The sequence below is a fragment of the Larimichthys crocea genome, chromosome XV (genome assembly GCF_000972845.2).
Source record: "Larimichthys crocea isolate SSNF chromosome XV, L_crocea_2.0, whole genome shotgun sequence".
NCBI classification, from domain to species: domain Eukaryota; kingdom Metazoa; phylum Chordata; class Actinopteri; family Sciaenidae; genus Larimichthys; species Larimichthys crocea.
This window is the reverse complement of record NC_040025.1, coordinates 87,160-103,440: the sequence shown is the minus strand read 5'-3', so window position 1 is coordinate 103,440 and position 16,281 is coordinate 87,160. Positions and strand designations below refer to the sequence as shown.

Sequence of the window (16,281 nt, the reverse complement as noted above, 5' to 3'; positions counted from 1 at the left end):
CTGTCTTATACATATTCAATATCCACACCATCTAGTGCAACTGTTAGTATGTCATGCTCATAGCCTAATGAGTAAAATATTAACATCTTAACAATATTTTATCTCAACCTTAATTTAAATTCAGCAGGATCCTGACTGGAATTTCAAGTAAAACTCTGTGGGTTTGAACAATGGTTGGTTGCACAGCGTGGGTTTATTTTGATGGACTTGCCAGTGAGCTCAGTGAGGTCAGAGCTTATGAAAAAGACTCAGACTGGAACAAGATCCAAAATGGCAAAACTGCCTGTTACTGAAGAGAAAATCTGCCTTTTCTTTTGGATTTGCTGGAAAAGTTTAGATGCTAATCGATTGCATGGCTATGTACTGTATGCATAGATCAGGAGTCCTCCACCTTTTTTAGCCCAAGGACCCCTCGGACGAGAGACAAACAGAACAGGGACCCCTACATGTAATTTATATACTTGGTTATTAGCCTATATGTGTTTATGATTGATAAAAAAGTTAATGCATAATGGAATCATTTCTTTTGTAAATGTAACTTATTATTGCATATTAATGCTTGCAGTTTACTCAGTATCATTTTTGTTGTTTTGTTGTTTCTTAATTCTCACAGACTATTTTAGTGAAAATGGTCAATTATTATGACAAAAATTGGTGGACCCCCTACAGTCGCTCACGGACCCCTGGTTGAGGACCCCTGACATAGAGTACATCTTAATAGTAGCTAACTAGAGTCTTGATTTTTGTGACAGCATTGTTGCAGCTTCTAAAAAGGTTCAACAGAGATTAAAATAATGAACTGTTTCAATTTTTAACCCCCAGGTGATCGATGTGAGTTCGACCGGCAGCAGGGCAGGTGTGTGCCAGGCGTGTGTCGTAATGGAGGGACGTGTCGGGAGCTTTCAGGTGGGGGTTTCCGCTGTGAGTGTCCCGCTGGAGGCTATGAGCGTCCATACTGCACAGTCACTGCCCGGTCCTTCCCACCGAAGTCCTTCGCCATGTTCCGGGGCCTCAGACAGAGATTTCACCTGTCTATCTCGTTAACGTAAGTAGATTGAAACTTATCATTTCTCTGTTTTATCTTTGCTTTTCCTCAATAAATCTATATTTGACAGTTCTTCTGTTTTGGTTTTTGCCATTTTCTTCCTTCTTTTCTTACTTCGCCTCATCCAGTTGCACTCAACTGGATGATGAGACAGGGATCCGTAACCACAGCTCTTTGATTATCAGTACTCTTCCTCTTACGGAGTCACTCTCCTCTTTGCTTTAATCTATTTATTTCATCTCTGACTCAAAAGATTGATCCTATTATTTATGGTTTCTCTCTCTGCTGCCTCTAGTTCTCTCTCCAGTGAGAAGTGCAGCTTCTCCTCTCTTTCCTCTTTCATCCATCAATTTACTGGTTTCAGTAACATCTCCTTTGCACTCTCTCTTCTTATCTTACATCTCACCACCACTGTATTCTCCTCTTTCAGTCTTGCCTGATCAAACTCTCCAAAGGCAAATGCATTTCTGCATTTCTTGTGACCCTACATAAAAGTCAAGTAAAGTCCCACTTAACAACCCAGACCTAAAATAGGCTTTTAGTCAGAGTTAGTGCATTACTGAAGCTATGTAATGATAGTAATAAGGTTAGGTTAGTTTGTTGGTGTTTGTTTTTGTTGTTTTTTACAAAATCTCTCTTGAGATCAGATTTGTGTATGTTTTTGCATTCAGTCTTCAGTCTAAACTTTGCTTGGTACACTACCAAGCCACAATCCTTCAGCTTGTTTTGTTTGCTTTTGGATTTTATTCCATGGCGCAATGTAACATTATATCACTGCAGAGGTCAGTGATCATCTCCTTTCTCTAGGTCCTTTGTCTTTGTCCTTGTCGCCACCATTGACTCTTGACTCACTGAGTGGTTGTCTATGGGAGAGCTGAAGTGGTCCTTAAGAGTGGTCAGGCAGGTTTATGGGATGGTTGCCATGGGTGATGTTGTCTAATGATAGTTGCCAAGGTGACATTACCCATGGGGTTGTTGCTAAGCTGATGTGGCTACTATGGAGTGGTTGCTATGAGACATTTCTGTCATGGTATTCTTCCCAAATGAGCTTCTGTGAATTGTTGGTGTGTAAAGTCACCACATGTGAGTCGTTTCATTGATTTGTGACCACTGGTTAGGCAGTGATGGTAAGTCACTTTATGAGCATTTAAGAGGTTTTGTGGTAGAATTTTTGCAAGACTCCAGTGTGGGCAAATGTTGGCAGGAATGGTGGTAGTTGATATTTAAGATTCCCAAGCCGGTTGGTAAAATCTGGGCGCCCTTGAGAAAGTCAGGGATTTTGTTGAATAGATACTGCGTGGTCTCTGTCTGCTCTGCTCTGCATTCAGTCAAAGACATTGACATCTCAAAGCTTCAGCCTTGTCAATACAGTGTTTTTCTCTAAGGCAACACATCAGTAGATTTAATCTTTTTCTAAGACAGTGAAACCTTGATCTTTTTCCTGTCCTGTTGTTGCTGGTTCAGATAACTTTCATACATCTATTGTGTCCAACTGTGGACAGACATTACTCTGATTGGCTGTCATCATTTTTCTCCTACAGTAATTATTTTATTTAGCACCCTGTTTGCTGCCAGCTACACTCCTTGGCCTGATTTTCACTTCAGGGCTAAACAGGACTTAATCATTATTCGTGTCACTCACTTTCTCCCAGAGCGTTTTATTTCTCCACTGTAAAAATAATAATATTTTTTTTATGTTTCACCCAAAAGCTGCTTCAGAGGTTTTTGTTATTGTAATTCTACCTGAGAAAATATGAAGGGCAATATAGCTCTGCTGTATAAGGCTGTAACAGTATATGTCCTTACTGTAAAACCATAATGTATGCAAGTCATTTGGGGTTTGTGCGCTGCAGCTATGTTTGTATTCATTCAATGGCTGTATATATATAGTTCTTTGGACTCAACTAATTAATTCCACAAACAATAAGCACACCAAAAAACAGACTTATTGAACATGTGCTTCTTTGCTTTTGTTTATGCCTCTGCATCTTTCCATCTAGACTCCTCTCACAGTCTCTGGCAAAGCTCAACTTACACTATTTTTCAGCTATTTCTGGTGGCTTGAAGAGATTCCATCTGCCTATTACAAGATAGGATGTCATGATGCTGTTGCAACAACAGTGCCATGCAAACAAGACACATGTCTGCTATTGATTAACCTTGGGTTTATTTTAGACAATGGCAACATTCTCAGATAACAGGGCTATAAAGTTGACAAGATGGAAATGGTGATAATGTGCTCTTCTCCTAACCCTGCTGTTTTGCAGTAATGCATCTATTGTTACAGCCACACTGGTGGATGTTTAAATGCTACGTAAGAATGAGTAAGAATATTGTTTTTCAAGGATTTCAGTTTAAAGTAACATTTTTTGCAGTGGGAATCATCCTGCATCTTGTTGCCAGGAGAGAAGATTTGTCATTGGTGCTGCAGTATAAAAAAAAAATAAAAAATGCTTTTGATCAGGTTGTGTTAACACTGGCAGCCTTGGTCTCAGCAGTCCCCCTGGCCTTGCTATAGAAAATAGACTATTGTATGACTCTGAGCAGCTGGAGCGTGTGGAAGGCTTCAGCATTATGACAGTGCTACAGTTTGAACAGATTTTTTGTCCATATTAAGCCTGTATGAGGAGGCTTACAGGGTTGTTTTGTTTTGCCATGTGAAATTAGTCACTGTATATCTCATTGTATCAAGGTCAAATGTTGTATTAATCAAACTAGAGTAGAAAATCTCATCAGAAAATGTTTGAAAAGAAAAGTGTTGTCTAATTTTTTTGTACTCTGTGTATGCAGAATATAAAATATAAGAACATACAATAGAAATATGATAATTTTCACCAATAAACTTATTTAATTGTTTCTGTGTGTGCATTCTGTAGATTTGCAACCCTGGAGAATAGTGGTCTTCTCTTTTATAATGGACGCTTCAATGAGAAACATGACTTCATCGCCTTGGAGATCCAAGAAGGACAAGTAGTGCTCAAATATTCCACAGGTACTATATCAGCATCTTTATGTATCTGTATGTGTCTTCTGTGTCGTAGTATTTTTCTGTTTATCAGGAGAATATGTTCTCACGGGAAAGAAAGATGTGGCTTTGCTCTCAAAGGTTGTCTATCATTTCTTTCTGGGAGTAGTGGGGAGGATTTAGACAATATTAGGGGTCAGCCAAGCAGTAAACTGCAGATAAAGTCAAATATAGTGTTGTGGGAAAATTACTGTAACTCACTGTGATGTGAAGTCTTTTTGTTTCATTCCACCCCCCCAGGATCATCATTTTACACAATCTTTAGATATATGTCAAACAACATAAAATACATAATACTTAAGCTGAAGTATTGTATATTATTATATTATATATTACATACAGAACCAGTTCCAGTTTTAAGTTTCAGTTTTCACTTTTATTGGTCATATGTACGTAACACAGGGTGCACGGTACAATAAGCTCCAGCTGAAGTGCCATCCTGATGTATTGTTCCCTCTGCTTTTCCAATAAAAACAGATGTAACAGTATCAGACGCACTGCCTCCAAAATCATTACAGTTTCTTTTCTTCTGCCATAGTAGCCCCTAATTAAATACTACGTGCTGAATACTAAATGTGTGTGCATATATATGTGAGTATATGTAAGTGGTTATACAAGTATTTATATTGAGAAAGAGACAAGAATTCATTTACATATGACCATATATCTACTGTATTTGTACGTTTTTCTCATGAGACAAGAACAGATTGCAGATTGTAAAAGTAAATTTCTCTCTTGGGATGATAAAATCTGTTCATTTATCCACTTGTGGCCTCAGAGACTGAATGCTGTCCGTCAAGGTCCCCAGAAACATAATAATAAGTACAAGTTTGATACATGCACACATGTGAGTTTGGAAATAAAAGAATGTATTTTATAGATAATGAAACAAGTAGTAAACAGCAGTTGATTTTAATAAAAAATCTATTTGTCATGTTATTATTATTACCTGCTTATTTTTTGACCCAAACCTCATCAACATCTGCCTGCCTGCAGGTGAATCGTCCACTCAGGTGAGTCCCTTCCTGCCTGGTGGAGTCAGCGATGGCAACTGGCATACTGTTCACATTCACTACTACAACAAGGTGGGTTTACATCTCAGTTTGTTTGTGAGTGCGACTTTGGATCTTACTTTTGAACTTCCATTTTCTGTCTCTGATGTCTGTTTGATGAGTTCATCCTTTGAAGTTTTACATCGTACCTCTGATTACTTGTACTATACTTCTGATTCGTCAGCAGAATAGTTTCTGAGCCAACAGAGCACTTTGAATTGAGCTTGAAGGGTTTGCGTGTGCATACTGTTATGTGAGTGTTTGCCTGTTACCATTTCATTCATGCATATTCACCACACATCTCCTTTAATTTTCTTCATGTTCTTTCATTCTCCTCCAGCCAGCTATACGCTATGTGAGTATGAGTGTGTGTCAGGGCGCACATACACTTCTTCTTTCTTTGTCTCGTCCTCCTTCGTTCTTTTTTTCCTTCTGTCCATCTGTCTTTCTTTCACCAGCAGACAGTAAGTGAAGAATGAATGTGCTGTCTGATTTTACCCCATTATTTTTCTACCATAATCCAGTTCCTGTTGTTTCTTACTAACTCCAATTTTCCCCTTTTCTTTCTATGATTTGCAGTAGCCTTGTATATACTGAGTATGGTCTGATGTGCTGGAACAGTTTTTTTCTGGTGTAGCGCGTGACTGCAGTGATATAAACCCTAGATTTTGTAAATGCTGCTTTTCTTGCATGTTGTCTGGTGTCATGGCGTTTCTTTGTTTTTTTTTTATTTTGGACTTTGTATTCAATCTTGTGTATTTGTGTGTCAGCCGAAGCGCAGTATGAGCGGTGAGGCCCAGGGTCCGTCAGATGAGAAGATTGCTGTGGTGAGCATTGACGACTGTGATACGGCTTTGTCTCTTCGCTTTGGTATGCAGCTCGGAAATTACAGCTGCGCCGCGCAGGGCAAACAAACCAGTAGCAAGAAGTGAGTTCATCTTTCTTTTAGCTTTGTATTGTTTTTTATGTATTGATGGTTTTAACTGTAACATTGATGCTTTTTATTTTACCTTTAAAGTCTGAATATCACATTGTTGTAAAGAATTTTACTTGCATGCATACTCCTTGCATGGTGATGATCATAACATTACTTACACTGGCACCAGTACAGTCATGTGTGTCATTGCTTTCACAGTGCAGGATTGTGGAATTAATTCCATAGTTTCATGGTTGGCTTTTATTCATAGCTAATGAAATAATAATGATTTAAAATTAAAATGTATTATTAAAAAGTATGCAGCTAAATCCTGTAAAATAAATGTGTGTATCCAGTTCAGCAGCTGAAAGACTCTCAATAGTCCTTGACTCTGATCTGTGGGTGGTGTTTACACAGGATGTGCTAACGTCTTTACAAAGACAACTTTCATTAAACATCATCTGTGACCGAGGCTTAGCAGGTATTCAAAGACAGTTTTCACTGAGCAGAAAACCCTAACAAAGCTGGTCAGCCTGTGTAGCGGCACACTGGCCAGCTGGCAGCTGTCGATATGTACAGCAGGTTGCTAAATTACAAGCATAAAAGATAAAAACTGTTAATTAGTGGTAGCTTTACAATATTGAGAAATTCTTTTTAGCATTAAACACATGGCATACTGTCATTATAGTTTATATATGGACATTTATAGCATTTAGAAATTACTCAATGTACTTTAAAAGATTGAATTTTAGAAAACTTTAACTGAGGCTGTTGCTGGTCCTTGGAAAAGACTTTTGGGGAACGTCATATCAAGGTGATGAAGTAACTGTAGGAGAAGTCTCTGTAGACCTGTGGCTTTAATGAGGCACGACTGCTTGACATCTTCATGCTCCTTCGTGTCTGTCTGTATCTCCCTGCTGGTCTTGTTTCCCGTTGGCTCATTCTTCCAGATGCTTATGTTTATTTGTTTTTATGACTCTCTGCTTCTATCTCATCTCTCTCTTACTCTCTATGTCTGCCTCTCTCCCACTCTTACTCTTATCCGTGACCAAAACATTCAAACTGACAATTTTAAATCTACTGTTTTTACTACTACTGTGTCTAGTAGTTTTCCACTTGTGGTTTGTGTCTACCAAACTAAATGTCTGCATATACCCCGACAAGTACAAAACACACACGCCCCCGTAGACACACACATTCACTCAAAAACCATCCTGTCATGGTGTTGATGTCTGGCCTCGCCTCTGTAAGCTGTAATCACGTTGTCTGTATTCTGTCAGCGCTAAGTGTAGCTGAGAGAAGAGAAGACAGATCAAAGAAGGAAGGCCAAAGATGAACACTTCAACACTCTCTCCCTCTCTTCTTTCTCCATTTCTCCATTAACTGCATCTTGACAGCCTCTTCTACACTCTCTGTTGATGTTTGCTCTAATTCGCATTTAATCTCTTGTTTATTCGACTCTGGTGTCTTTTGTCTCTGTGGCTTCCTTCATTTTGTATTCCACCAGTGTTTATTGGCTCATCCGGTGACGTGTCACCAAAGCGAGCTAAAGAGAAAAGCCCAACACGCATTGGTGTAAAAAAAAAGAAGATAACTCAAAATGATAACACAACTCTTTGTGTCACCTCGTTTTTTTCTCGCTCATGAAGTCCCATAACTCTTACTTGCTTTACCCTACGTCCTCTTCACATTCCTCCTGTTTCTTTGCCTCCACCCATCTTCCATCTGTCTTGTCATCTGCCTTTACTCTCGCTCTCTTTGCATATATTCACTGTAACTCACACTGTTTGTTCATCTCCCTCCCTGGCTGCCTCCACATCTCCCTTTTGTCGTTGCTGTTTTTCGTCTCCTCTTTATGCCTCCGACTCTGCTCTCTGCTATGTGTTGATGTCCCCTAACAACTACCTTCTTTCATTGTTGGCTCCTGTCTCCTTTTTCCCTCTGCCTTGTCATCCATCTTTACCTCTTCTCCCTTGATATTTGCTGTAACTCATATTTAATCTACTGTTTGTTCATCTGTCTCTCCGCCTGTCTCTTTTTCTTTCACATCATTTCTATTTCTCTCATCCCCTGCTGTTTCCATTTTTACCCTCAACAACATCATCATGATCATCCTATTTCTTCCCAACATGCACTGTTATTCTCTGATTCTTGTTCCTTTTGAGATTTACCTCTGATGACACATTTAATTTCTGGGCTTCTATAATCCCTTTGCCTTTCTCATACCCTCTTTTCATGTTTCTCCCTTTCTTAACATCCCTTCTTTTATTTGTTTCCTGCCTGCTCCCTCCATCCTTAAGAGATAATCCTCCATTGCTGCCTTATCCCCCTTTCCTTTCCTCTCCTCACCTTATTTACTTATTTTCTTCTTTCTCTCCTCCACCCTTAGATCTCTGGACCTGACTGGTCCATTGTTTCTGGGCGGAGTTCCCAACGTACCAGACAACTTCCCGTTTGGCACCAGGGAGTTTATTGGCTGTATGAAGGAGCTGCACATCGACAACAAGCAGCTGGACTTGGCTGGATTCATCGCTAACAATGGAACAATCCCTGGTCAGCACTACTAACCATATTTCACCAACCTAAAAAAAAACACTGACACATTTATGATGTCCACAAATACCATTTGGTCCAAATCATTGTTATTAATTAACGGCTCTCGTTATGTGCTATAAACCACTTCCAAATACAACAGTAAACAGTAAAGGACATGAAATTGGATTTTGACTGATGACTGGCCACTAATATTGTTTTTATGACCATGATAGAAAATTAAAGTGTAAGATATTCTGTTATAATATTTTCTATAGTCTATTAGTTTCCACAATAGTGTCATTGTGTTGTTTTGTAGTGAAATTCACAGAAATTATTCATGGGACATTTTAAAATAAGGGTCAGTATCCCATCTTTCTTTATTGTTTTGTACTCATGAACTCATTTGATGCAACATTTCAAGCTTAAGTAACTGTTAATGCAAAAACTGAAATTAGATGCTTCTGTAAAGGCCATTTGGATCTTCAAATCTTTTCATGAAGCTGAACGTTAACATCGTGATCTATCAGCTAACCACTGTGTTACTGTATGTGTTTCATTTAAAGCCCATGGTGAAACATTTTCGGAAATGTAATTGTCTCTATTGCTTTTTATAGGCTGCAGTGCCAAGCTCCAGTTCTGTAAGTCCAATCCGTGTCAGAACGGAGGAACCTGCAGAGTGAGCTGGGAGACTTTCTCCTGCGACTGTCCTCTCGGGTACGGAGGGAAGGACTGCAGCCACGGTGAGGCTTTTATTTTTTAAATTTTGCTTTCATAACAAATAGCAACCTTTAACAATGTCACGTTCATTGTTCAATTTTGATATAATTATCAATAACGAGTGAGACTATGGCTGTGATAATTGGCAGGTTCTGTCGTGCTGGTGGTGATGAGAGTGGTCATGTTTTTAAAAATGCAGCTAAATGACTGTGATCTTTAGTGGCCTTTATTTGTCAGCAGTAATTATACTAATGCCCTATTAACTAGTGAATAAATTATTAAAGTTAAAATGCCTCAGGACACACATTTAAACTAGTTCTTTATTATTTACATGCAAACTGCTGTTTTAATGGACGGCTTCATACTTTAATACTTTCGTAGTTCAAATTCAGAAGTGCTTTATCATTCATTCATTCGGATTAATGCCTTAGTCTGCACGTCAGCATTTTTCTCCTCTGTTCAAGTACTTATTCCCGATTTTGTGCTGGTCCATCACAGCTGTAGGGTTTTAGAGGGCGAGTAAAGTAAGTGTATAAATGAAATAAATGTTCATGGATGGATGGATGGATGGATTAATGGGTGAGTGAGTAAGTGTGGAGCTCTGTGAAGGTATTGACTGGAGGAATGAGTGGAAATGGATGAGTCACTTTCTGAATACTTACTGGAAACTGCAGCACAACACATTAAGACTAATGGTGATCTGTGCATGGGAGGTAATTGTTACATGCTGGATATATTGCTTTATTTCCTGTGGATTGTTGGACCTATATAAACTCCCCACACATATGTGGACCTTCTGTAGCCCAGTTTTACTGACATGTCTTGATTGTAAGCACAGATTGTCAATTCTTAGGGGAAATCATGTTACAGAACACTCTTGTGGGATAAAAATTAAGTTATTGTCAGTATAACTGTCGGTCCTGAGACAGTTTGTAATATTGCTGGACTGTTTCTTCACTGTCTGTCTCTCACCTTCCACCTCAGTGATGACACACCCCCATCGATTTCTGGGTAACAGCGCTCTATGGTGGGACCTGAAGAACGACGTGACCATCTCCACGCCCTGGTATCTCGGCCTAGTGTTCAGGACCAGAGCGCGAGAGGGGACGCTGTTGCATGCTCAGGCTGGGCAGTACACCAGCCTGCTGTTTCAGGTGTGCACGCACACAAGAGCGCAAGCACACGCAGTTGTTCATTTCCATTCAAATCTGTACTACAGCATATTTGAGTTGTTATGGTTTTATCACATAGTTGTGTAGCTGTGTTAGTAAATGAGACCATTGCTGAGATAAGTGTTGAGTTTCAAATCACAGTGGGGCTAATGGTGTTAAAACATTTCCATATTTACCATAAACCTGTTGATTTCTGTGGCAAAGAGGATTGTTGCCTCTCATCCTCTCTGCTAAAGAGGATAAATCTAGCTGTGTTTATCCTCTTCAGCAGAGACAAAAAGAAAAAAAACACCAGTATTCTGTATTTTACCTGTCTTCAACCATTGCCAGAAGCTCAGAAAGGTTTAGCTGCATTTATGCTAAAATATAAAGGGCAACAGCTTCTTCTTCTTACCATAAACAATTTGATATTGTGCTTTAAATCAATGCTGCACTTCTTAAGCCAAATCTCACCAGGTGCTACATGATGTAAAATCTTGCGTGGGGTGTTAAATGTGTTGGCAGTAGTCACGTTGATTATGGGAATTATACAGGTTAATAGGTTAATATGGTTCTTTTTTGTGTTTTAATTCGGCATTCTCATCTTCTGTTTGAGACAAAAATGTCAAAATACTGGTATTGTCGTTGAAATTATTTACAGTTTACATTTCTAATGCTAAATCCAAAACAACACGGAGTACAGCCAAGACGTTGGATTTCACACTCCCACACACAGACACACTCAGTCTATCAAGCAGGTTATTTTATTCCTTCACTGTTTTCAGTGACTCATGTTTCTTCACACTCCCTCTTTTCCCATTTTCATTTTTTTCTGGTGTTTGCCTGTGTGCGTGTGTTCCTCCTCCCCTCTCAGGTGATGAATGGTCAGCTGGTGTTCTTGGTGACCCGTGGTTCGACCAGACCGGTGCGTTTGCGCTTGGATCAGGTTCAGGTGGCAGACGGACAATGGCACGACCTCCAGTTGGAGCTGCGAGACGTTCGCAGTGGCCGTGAGACGCGTTACGTCGCCACAGTCCGACTCGACTTTGGACTCTATCAGGTAATAACACAGTGATAAAATGGAACTTTTAAGGGCAGCAATTTTAAGTCCTTAGACACTGTAAATGCAGTTATTGGAAGTCTGATTTGTCCTGATTTAAAATAATTAACAAGGTATTTCCTGGTTTCCCTTTATTTTCAACACTAAGCATAACAGATTCCCACCCTTCAGCTGGAAATAGGCTTTTTTCAGTCTAATCATAATTCATAAAACTCTAATTGGAAATGGAATGCATTTAATATGAATGAGGGCTTATTTTCATTTAATATCCTCTAACCTAAAATATCTCCATATACAGACTTCTACTTCATTTCCTGTCATGACCCAGTATAGTGAAAACAGAACGCTGCAAAAGATAAAAGATTAATACAAATTAGCAAATCATTTCCATATTAACTTTGATCTTTGAAAATCTCTTTGTCAAAGCAGGAAAAAGTCTTTTGGCGTGAAATAATTCCTCTGCATGGTTTGAGACATTTTCAATTAACTCGTGTCAGTATTTTAAAGATTAGGCAGATCATTTTACCTTTATCAAGAAAAGATTAAAGAAAGATCTTAAAATGTGCATTTCCATTGGAAATCATTGACATTATCACAGCTAATTGCGGTTAATGACTTGTTTCAGGAAATACACATATTTGTCTCTAAGACGCAAAAATACTTGAAACTGCTTCATAAGAATTCTGAATCTGACATGCCTCTATGTCAGCAGCCATACTGTCCGCTCTCTCCTGTAATATATACTGTATACATTGAAATGTTGCAACTGTATGGTAAGCCTAATTCCCTTAATCTGCAGTGGATTAATATGTCGAATTGAACTGAATGATGTCTGTTTGATGTGTGTGCGTACATATGTTTATATGAGGTCTGTACATGCGTGCAGTGCACACAGCAAAACAAATACACTTCCACACTGTGTCTCTGTATGTTTTGTTTTCATGCTGATTTAATTCGTACAGTATCTGCCAACAAGTTATCACTTTTATTTTTATTATTGTACTTCATCAGGCTATTCTTCAAAATGCATCAAGTAACCCACTGAGTAAATGTTTCAGAAAACATTTAAAAATATGAAATGATTAAACATTGTAGCTGTTAATTAAACAGTAATTACCTTTGAAATTGTTTGGCATGTGTGCAGCTATTATCAGCCACATCTCACGATCCATTTTTTGCATCTTCCACTGCTGCTGAAATGTTGATGAATGGGGCCCATTGATTTTCTTTTCATGGTTGTTGCAAGCTAAGTTGCCTGTCAACATTGTTTCTCAACACTGTCAGTGTTATCAGTTGAGCATTGACCTTCTCAATATTGCATGTTATTGTTTTCTTTTATTTAATAAACTCAATCATTCACTCCGCAGCTCAAAAAATCATTCTCCCCTCATGGTCACACTCCCCTCTCCTCCTCTCGACTGACATAAGCACTATTCTAACGTGACTACTCAGTGAGGTTGTGGTAAATGAAAACATAGAAGAAGAATCATGACTTCCAAACAATGGGCTGACTAATTTTCTTTCAGTTTAAACTAATAAAATGTGCATCCCTCATTGTACATTGTACATTTTACTCAAACCTTTGTGAATAATTGTCTTCTTGTGACTCCTTTTTTCATCCATTATTACACCTAATGTAGAGAATTTTATTCATCAGGGGTCAGTTCAGGCAGTGGAGAGAAAGTGCACAAGAGTCCAAGATGTCTTATGCTGAAATATTTATTGAAGCTTGGTCGAGGAGCATAGAGGATTTATCAAGTGATTTATCTGAAGCAGTTGTCCCCTCGGGCTAGTCTGTATGCCCTCCGGATAGTGCCACAACTACTCTGTGTCTATTAATGGTCATACTCAACGCATCTAGAGTATGAGGTATTTCCCAATTGGTCGTTAGATGAAAATATGTTCACTCTTTTAGTGGGCTGACACTGTTACCTGACTCTTTAGAGGCATCTGCGTTACTAACTGTTGTTTTATCTGTTGTATCTAGGGAGTGAGACAACCTTATCCTGTAGCCTTGGTTACCATAGTAATGATCAGGATGGTGCCTGCGTTCCTAAACACAATCATACAGCTGCTCTGTATCACAAGAAAAAGAAGGCAGTGTCTCTTACAACCTAATTTAACAACAATGACCTCAAGTTATATGCCTAACCCTGTGTATCACTCATATATGCTATACTAGAATAGAAAATTTCCTCACAATATGTGCAGACTACTTTAATATTTTTATCATAAATACATTTCAGAGTTCTTCTTCTTCTTCGTCCAGTAATATTCAAATGTGCTCCCTGTGCATCTCTTTGTTCAGTTATTCAGTTTGCATACAGCGATTTACAAAAATAATCTTTGCCCTTCCTGTCTCTATCTGTCCCCTTACCTCTCCCCCTCTTTCTCCCCCATTAGGGAACTGTGATAGTGGGAAATGAGATTCATGGTTTGAAGGTGAAACATCTGCATGTTGGAGGAGTGCTGGGCTCTGGAGAGGTTCAAAACGGAATAAGAGGATGCATACAGGTGAAGACAGATGAATTGAATTTTCAATGTTTATTGATGGATGGGAAGTGGGAAGCGGGGAATATTGGCACATAGGAGATAGAAGTGAGTTTGGCATAGACACTGAATGAAGCTGCGAGTGTTCTTAACATAGACCCCTCTCTCTCTCTCTCTCTCTCTTTTTCTACAGGGCGTACGGTTGGGTGTACGGCCTGATGCCCCTCCCCTGCCCCGCCCGTCAAAAGCTATCAAAGTAGAGATTGGCTGTAACGTTGGCAACCCCTGCGTCTCATCTCCTTGCCCTGCTCACAGCCGCTGTTCTGACCAATGGGAGCGGCACACCTGTATCTGCGAACCCGGTGAGTGAACGGAGAGTTGCTGCTGTGTGTAGACAGGGATGAAGATGTTGTGAATGCTGAAGGATAACAATGTAATTTGGATTTTTGATGGTTATAATTTAAAGATGATCATAATTTTTCACTGCTTCTTTAGATGTTTTATAGAGTAAACAGTTAATTGACTTCAATTAAAATAAGGAACTAATGGACAATACAAAATTATTGTTAGCAGCTTGATCTGCCCAAGACGGATTTTAAGCCTTGGAACAATTTGCATGTCTGCTTCCATCTAAAAATGTTTTTATTTGCCAATGAATACATTAAATAAACTGGCCAAGTAACACAGCTGAGAATGATAATCCACTTTAGTCATGCAAGTGAAATTAAATACGTGCTAACCTCTGTGCCAGGGAAGTGGTCCTAATATTTTCCACTCTCTGGACATTTGATGTCAAAGGAAAGAGGTGTGAGGGGAAAAGGTGAAAGCAGCTAGCAGACTTAGAGAGTAAAAGGGAATAATTATGAAGTGGCCATATCTGTGCGGGTGTCTGCCAATACTCTAACTGGGTTAACCAGATATTTGGGAATGCATAATGAGTTCTCATCCACTGAGAAAAACAGACTGACTGCAGGCTAACTTCCCAAATCTCCTTAGTCAGGTGAATATAATGAGGCAGAATTAATGTGGAGGAGAAAACCCTGATTAAAACAGGAGAGGATTTTTGAAGAGAGGAGGGTAAACATACATACAGAGAGAAATACTGAGAGAAAAAGAAGAAAAGAGAATAATAGAAAGATTTAAAAAAAGGAACAGAGAGACTGAAAATCTTAATGATTAATGAAGAGGACGAGGCGGGTGACAGAAGTGGTGTAAAATCAAACGCTAAAAGTTTTGCAGCAAGAGGAAAGAAGAGAAAAAGCGCAAAAAAAACTCAAATCAAGCAGCCTGAAAACAGTGGTGACACGTATGGGAACAGATCCACACGCAACTGGCATGTATGCACACAGAGAGAGAAAATGAACACAACAAAGGAGGAGGAATGATATTTGATATTTATTTAGAGCTTTATTAACAGCTACAAATGCAACAGCTGCAGTTCAGGTCATGGCTATTGATTAAACACACAATAGATGATTAAAGGAGATTACTTATATTTATGATTTAAGGAGAGACAAGAAACAAGAGCTTGAATAGCAGGTTAAGACAAAAAGAACCACATGAAAGATAAAATCAGCAGAGAGAGCGAGACAGAGTGGCCAAATCACTTCCTCATATTAGTTTGTCAGGATATTGATACTCTCTTATTCGACATTCATCATGACAGGTGACACCATTCTGTAGTCCTGTGCTAACTTATCTTTAGGCTGTCTTTAATTCTCCCCAAGCAAAGAGCAGATATTCTGCAGATTCATATCTCCATTGTACCTGCTCAGGCGAAACTTCCTCTTCTGGCTTGATAGGCAGTATTATCTTAATGCTATGGCCCTCTCAGTAGTCCATCCATCATCGTGACTTATCCAGCTCCACTACCGAAAACAATAAGCAACTCAAAGGAAAAGTTTTTCAAGAAAGAAAAGTTTGAAAATGAGAGCATGAGATTAAAGCGGAGGTGGATGGAGTGAAAGAGGAATGAGCGTGTGTTACATGGATATAGCTTGTTAATGTGAGAAAGCCTCAGGTCTGACAGCATGGGAGAGGAAGAGGAGAGGCGCTGCAATGCCTGTAGCATCCTGCACACCAGCCTGCAAGTTAATGCTAACACCTTGACTCATTAACATGGAGCACACACACACATAGGGCACACACTCCGCATACTGCCTTCACACATGGACACACACACAAGCACGCACACACACAGAGCATATGCATAAACTTTGCATGCATGCACTTATTTGCTGTAAACACACAGACACACTCATTATCATTATCTTTCATCAGCACAATGGGC

General features: G+C 39.2%; 1 protein-coding gene across 2 annotated transcripts in view; it reads left to right on the top strand.

Annotated features, from left to right (window-relative positions):
- celsr3 (cadherin, EGF LAG seven-pass G-type receptor 3) overlaps positions 1-16,281 on the top strand; it is a 96,644-nt gene that overhangs the window by 41,617 nt on the left and 38,746 nt on the right. Inside the window, exons 4-14 of one of the 2 annotated variants that reach the window (XM_019266028.2) lie at positions 823-1,045; positions 3,922-4,037; positions 5,067-5,155; positions 5,463-5,477; positions 5,893-6,050; positions 8,428-8,591; positions 9,188-9,313; positions 10,275-10,444; positions 11,316-11,501; positions 13,905-14,015; positions 14,185-14,353. In XM_019266028.2, coding sequence (XP_019121573.2) covers positions 823-1,045; positions 3,922-4,037; positions 5,067-5,155; positions 5,463-5,477; positions 5,893-6,050; positions 8,428-8,591; positions 9,188-9,313; positions 10,275-10,444; positions 11,316-11,501; positions 13,905-14,015; positions 14,185-14,353 — 1,527 coding nt within the window. The remainder of the gene's footprint in view (positions 1-822; positions 1,046-3,921; positions 4,038-5,066; positions 5,156-5,462; positions 5,478-5,892; positions 6,051-8,427; positions 8,592-9,187; positions 9,314-10,274; positions 10,445-11,315; positions 11,502-13,904; positions 14,016-14,184; positions 14,354-16,281) is intronic. The other variant, XM_019266029.2, reaches the window with a different exon arrangement.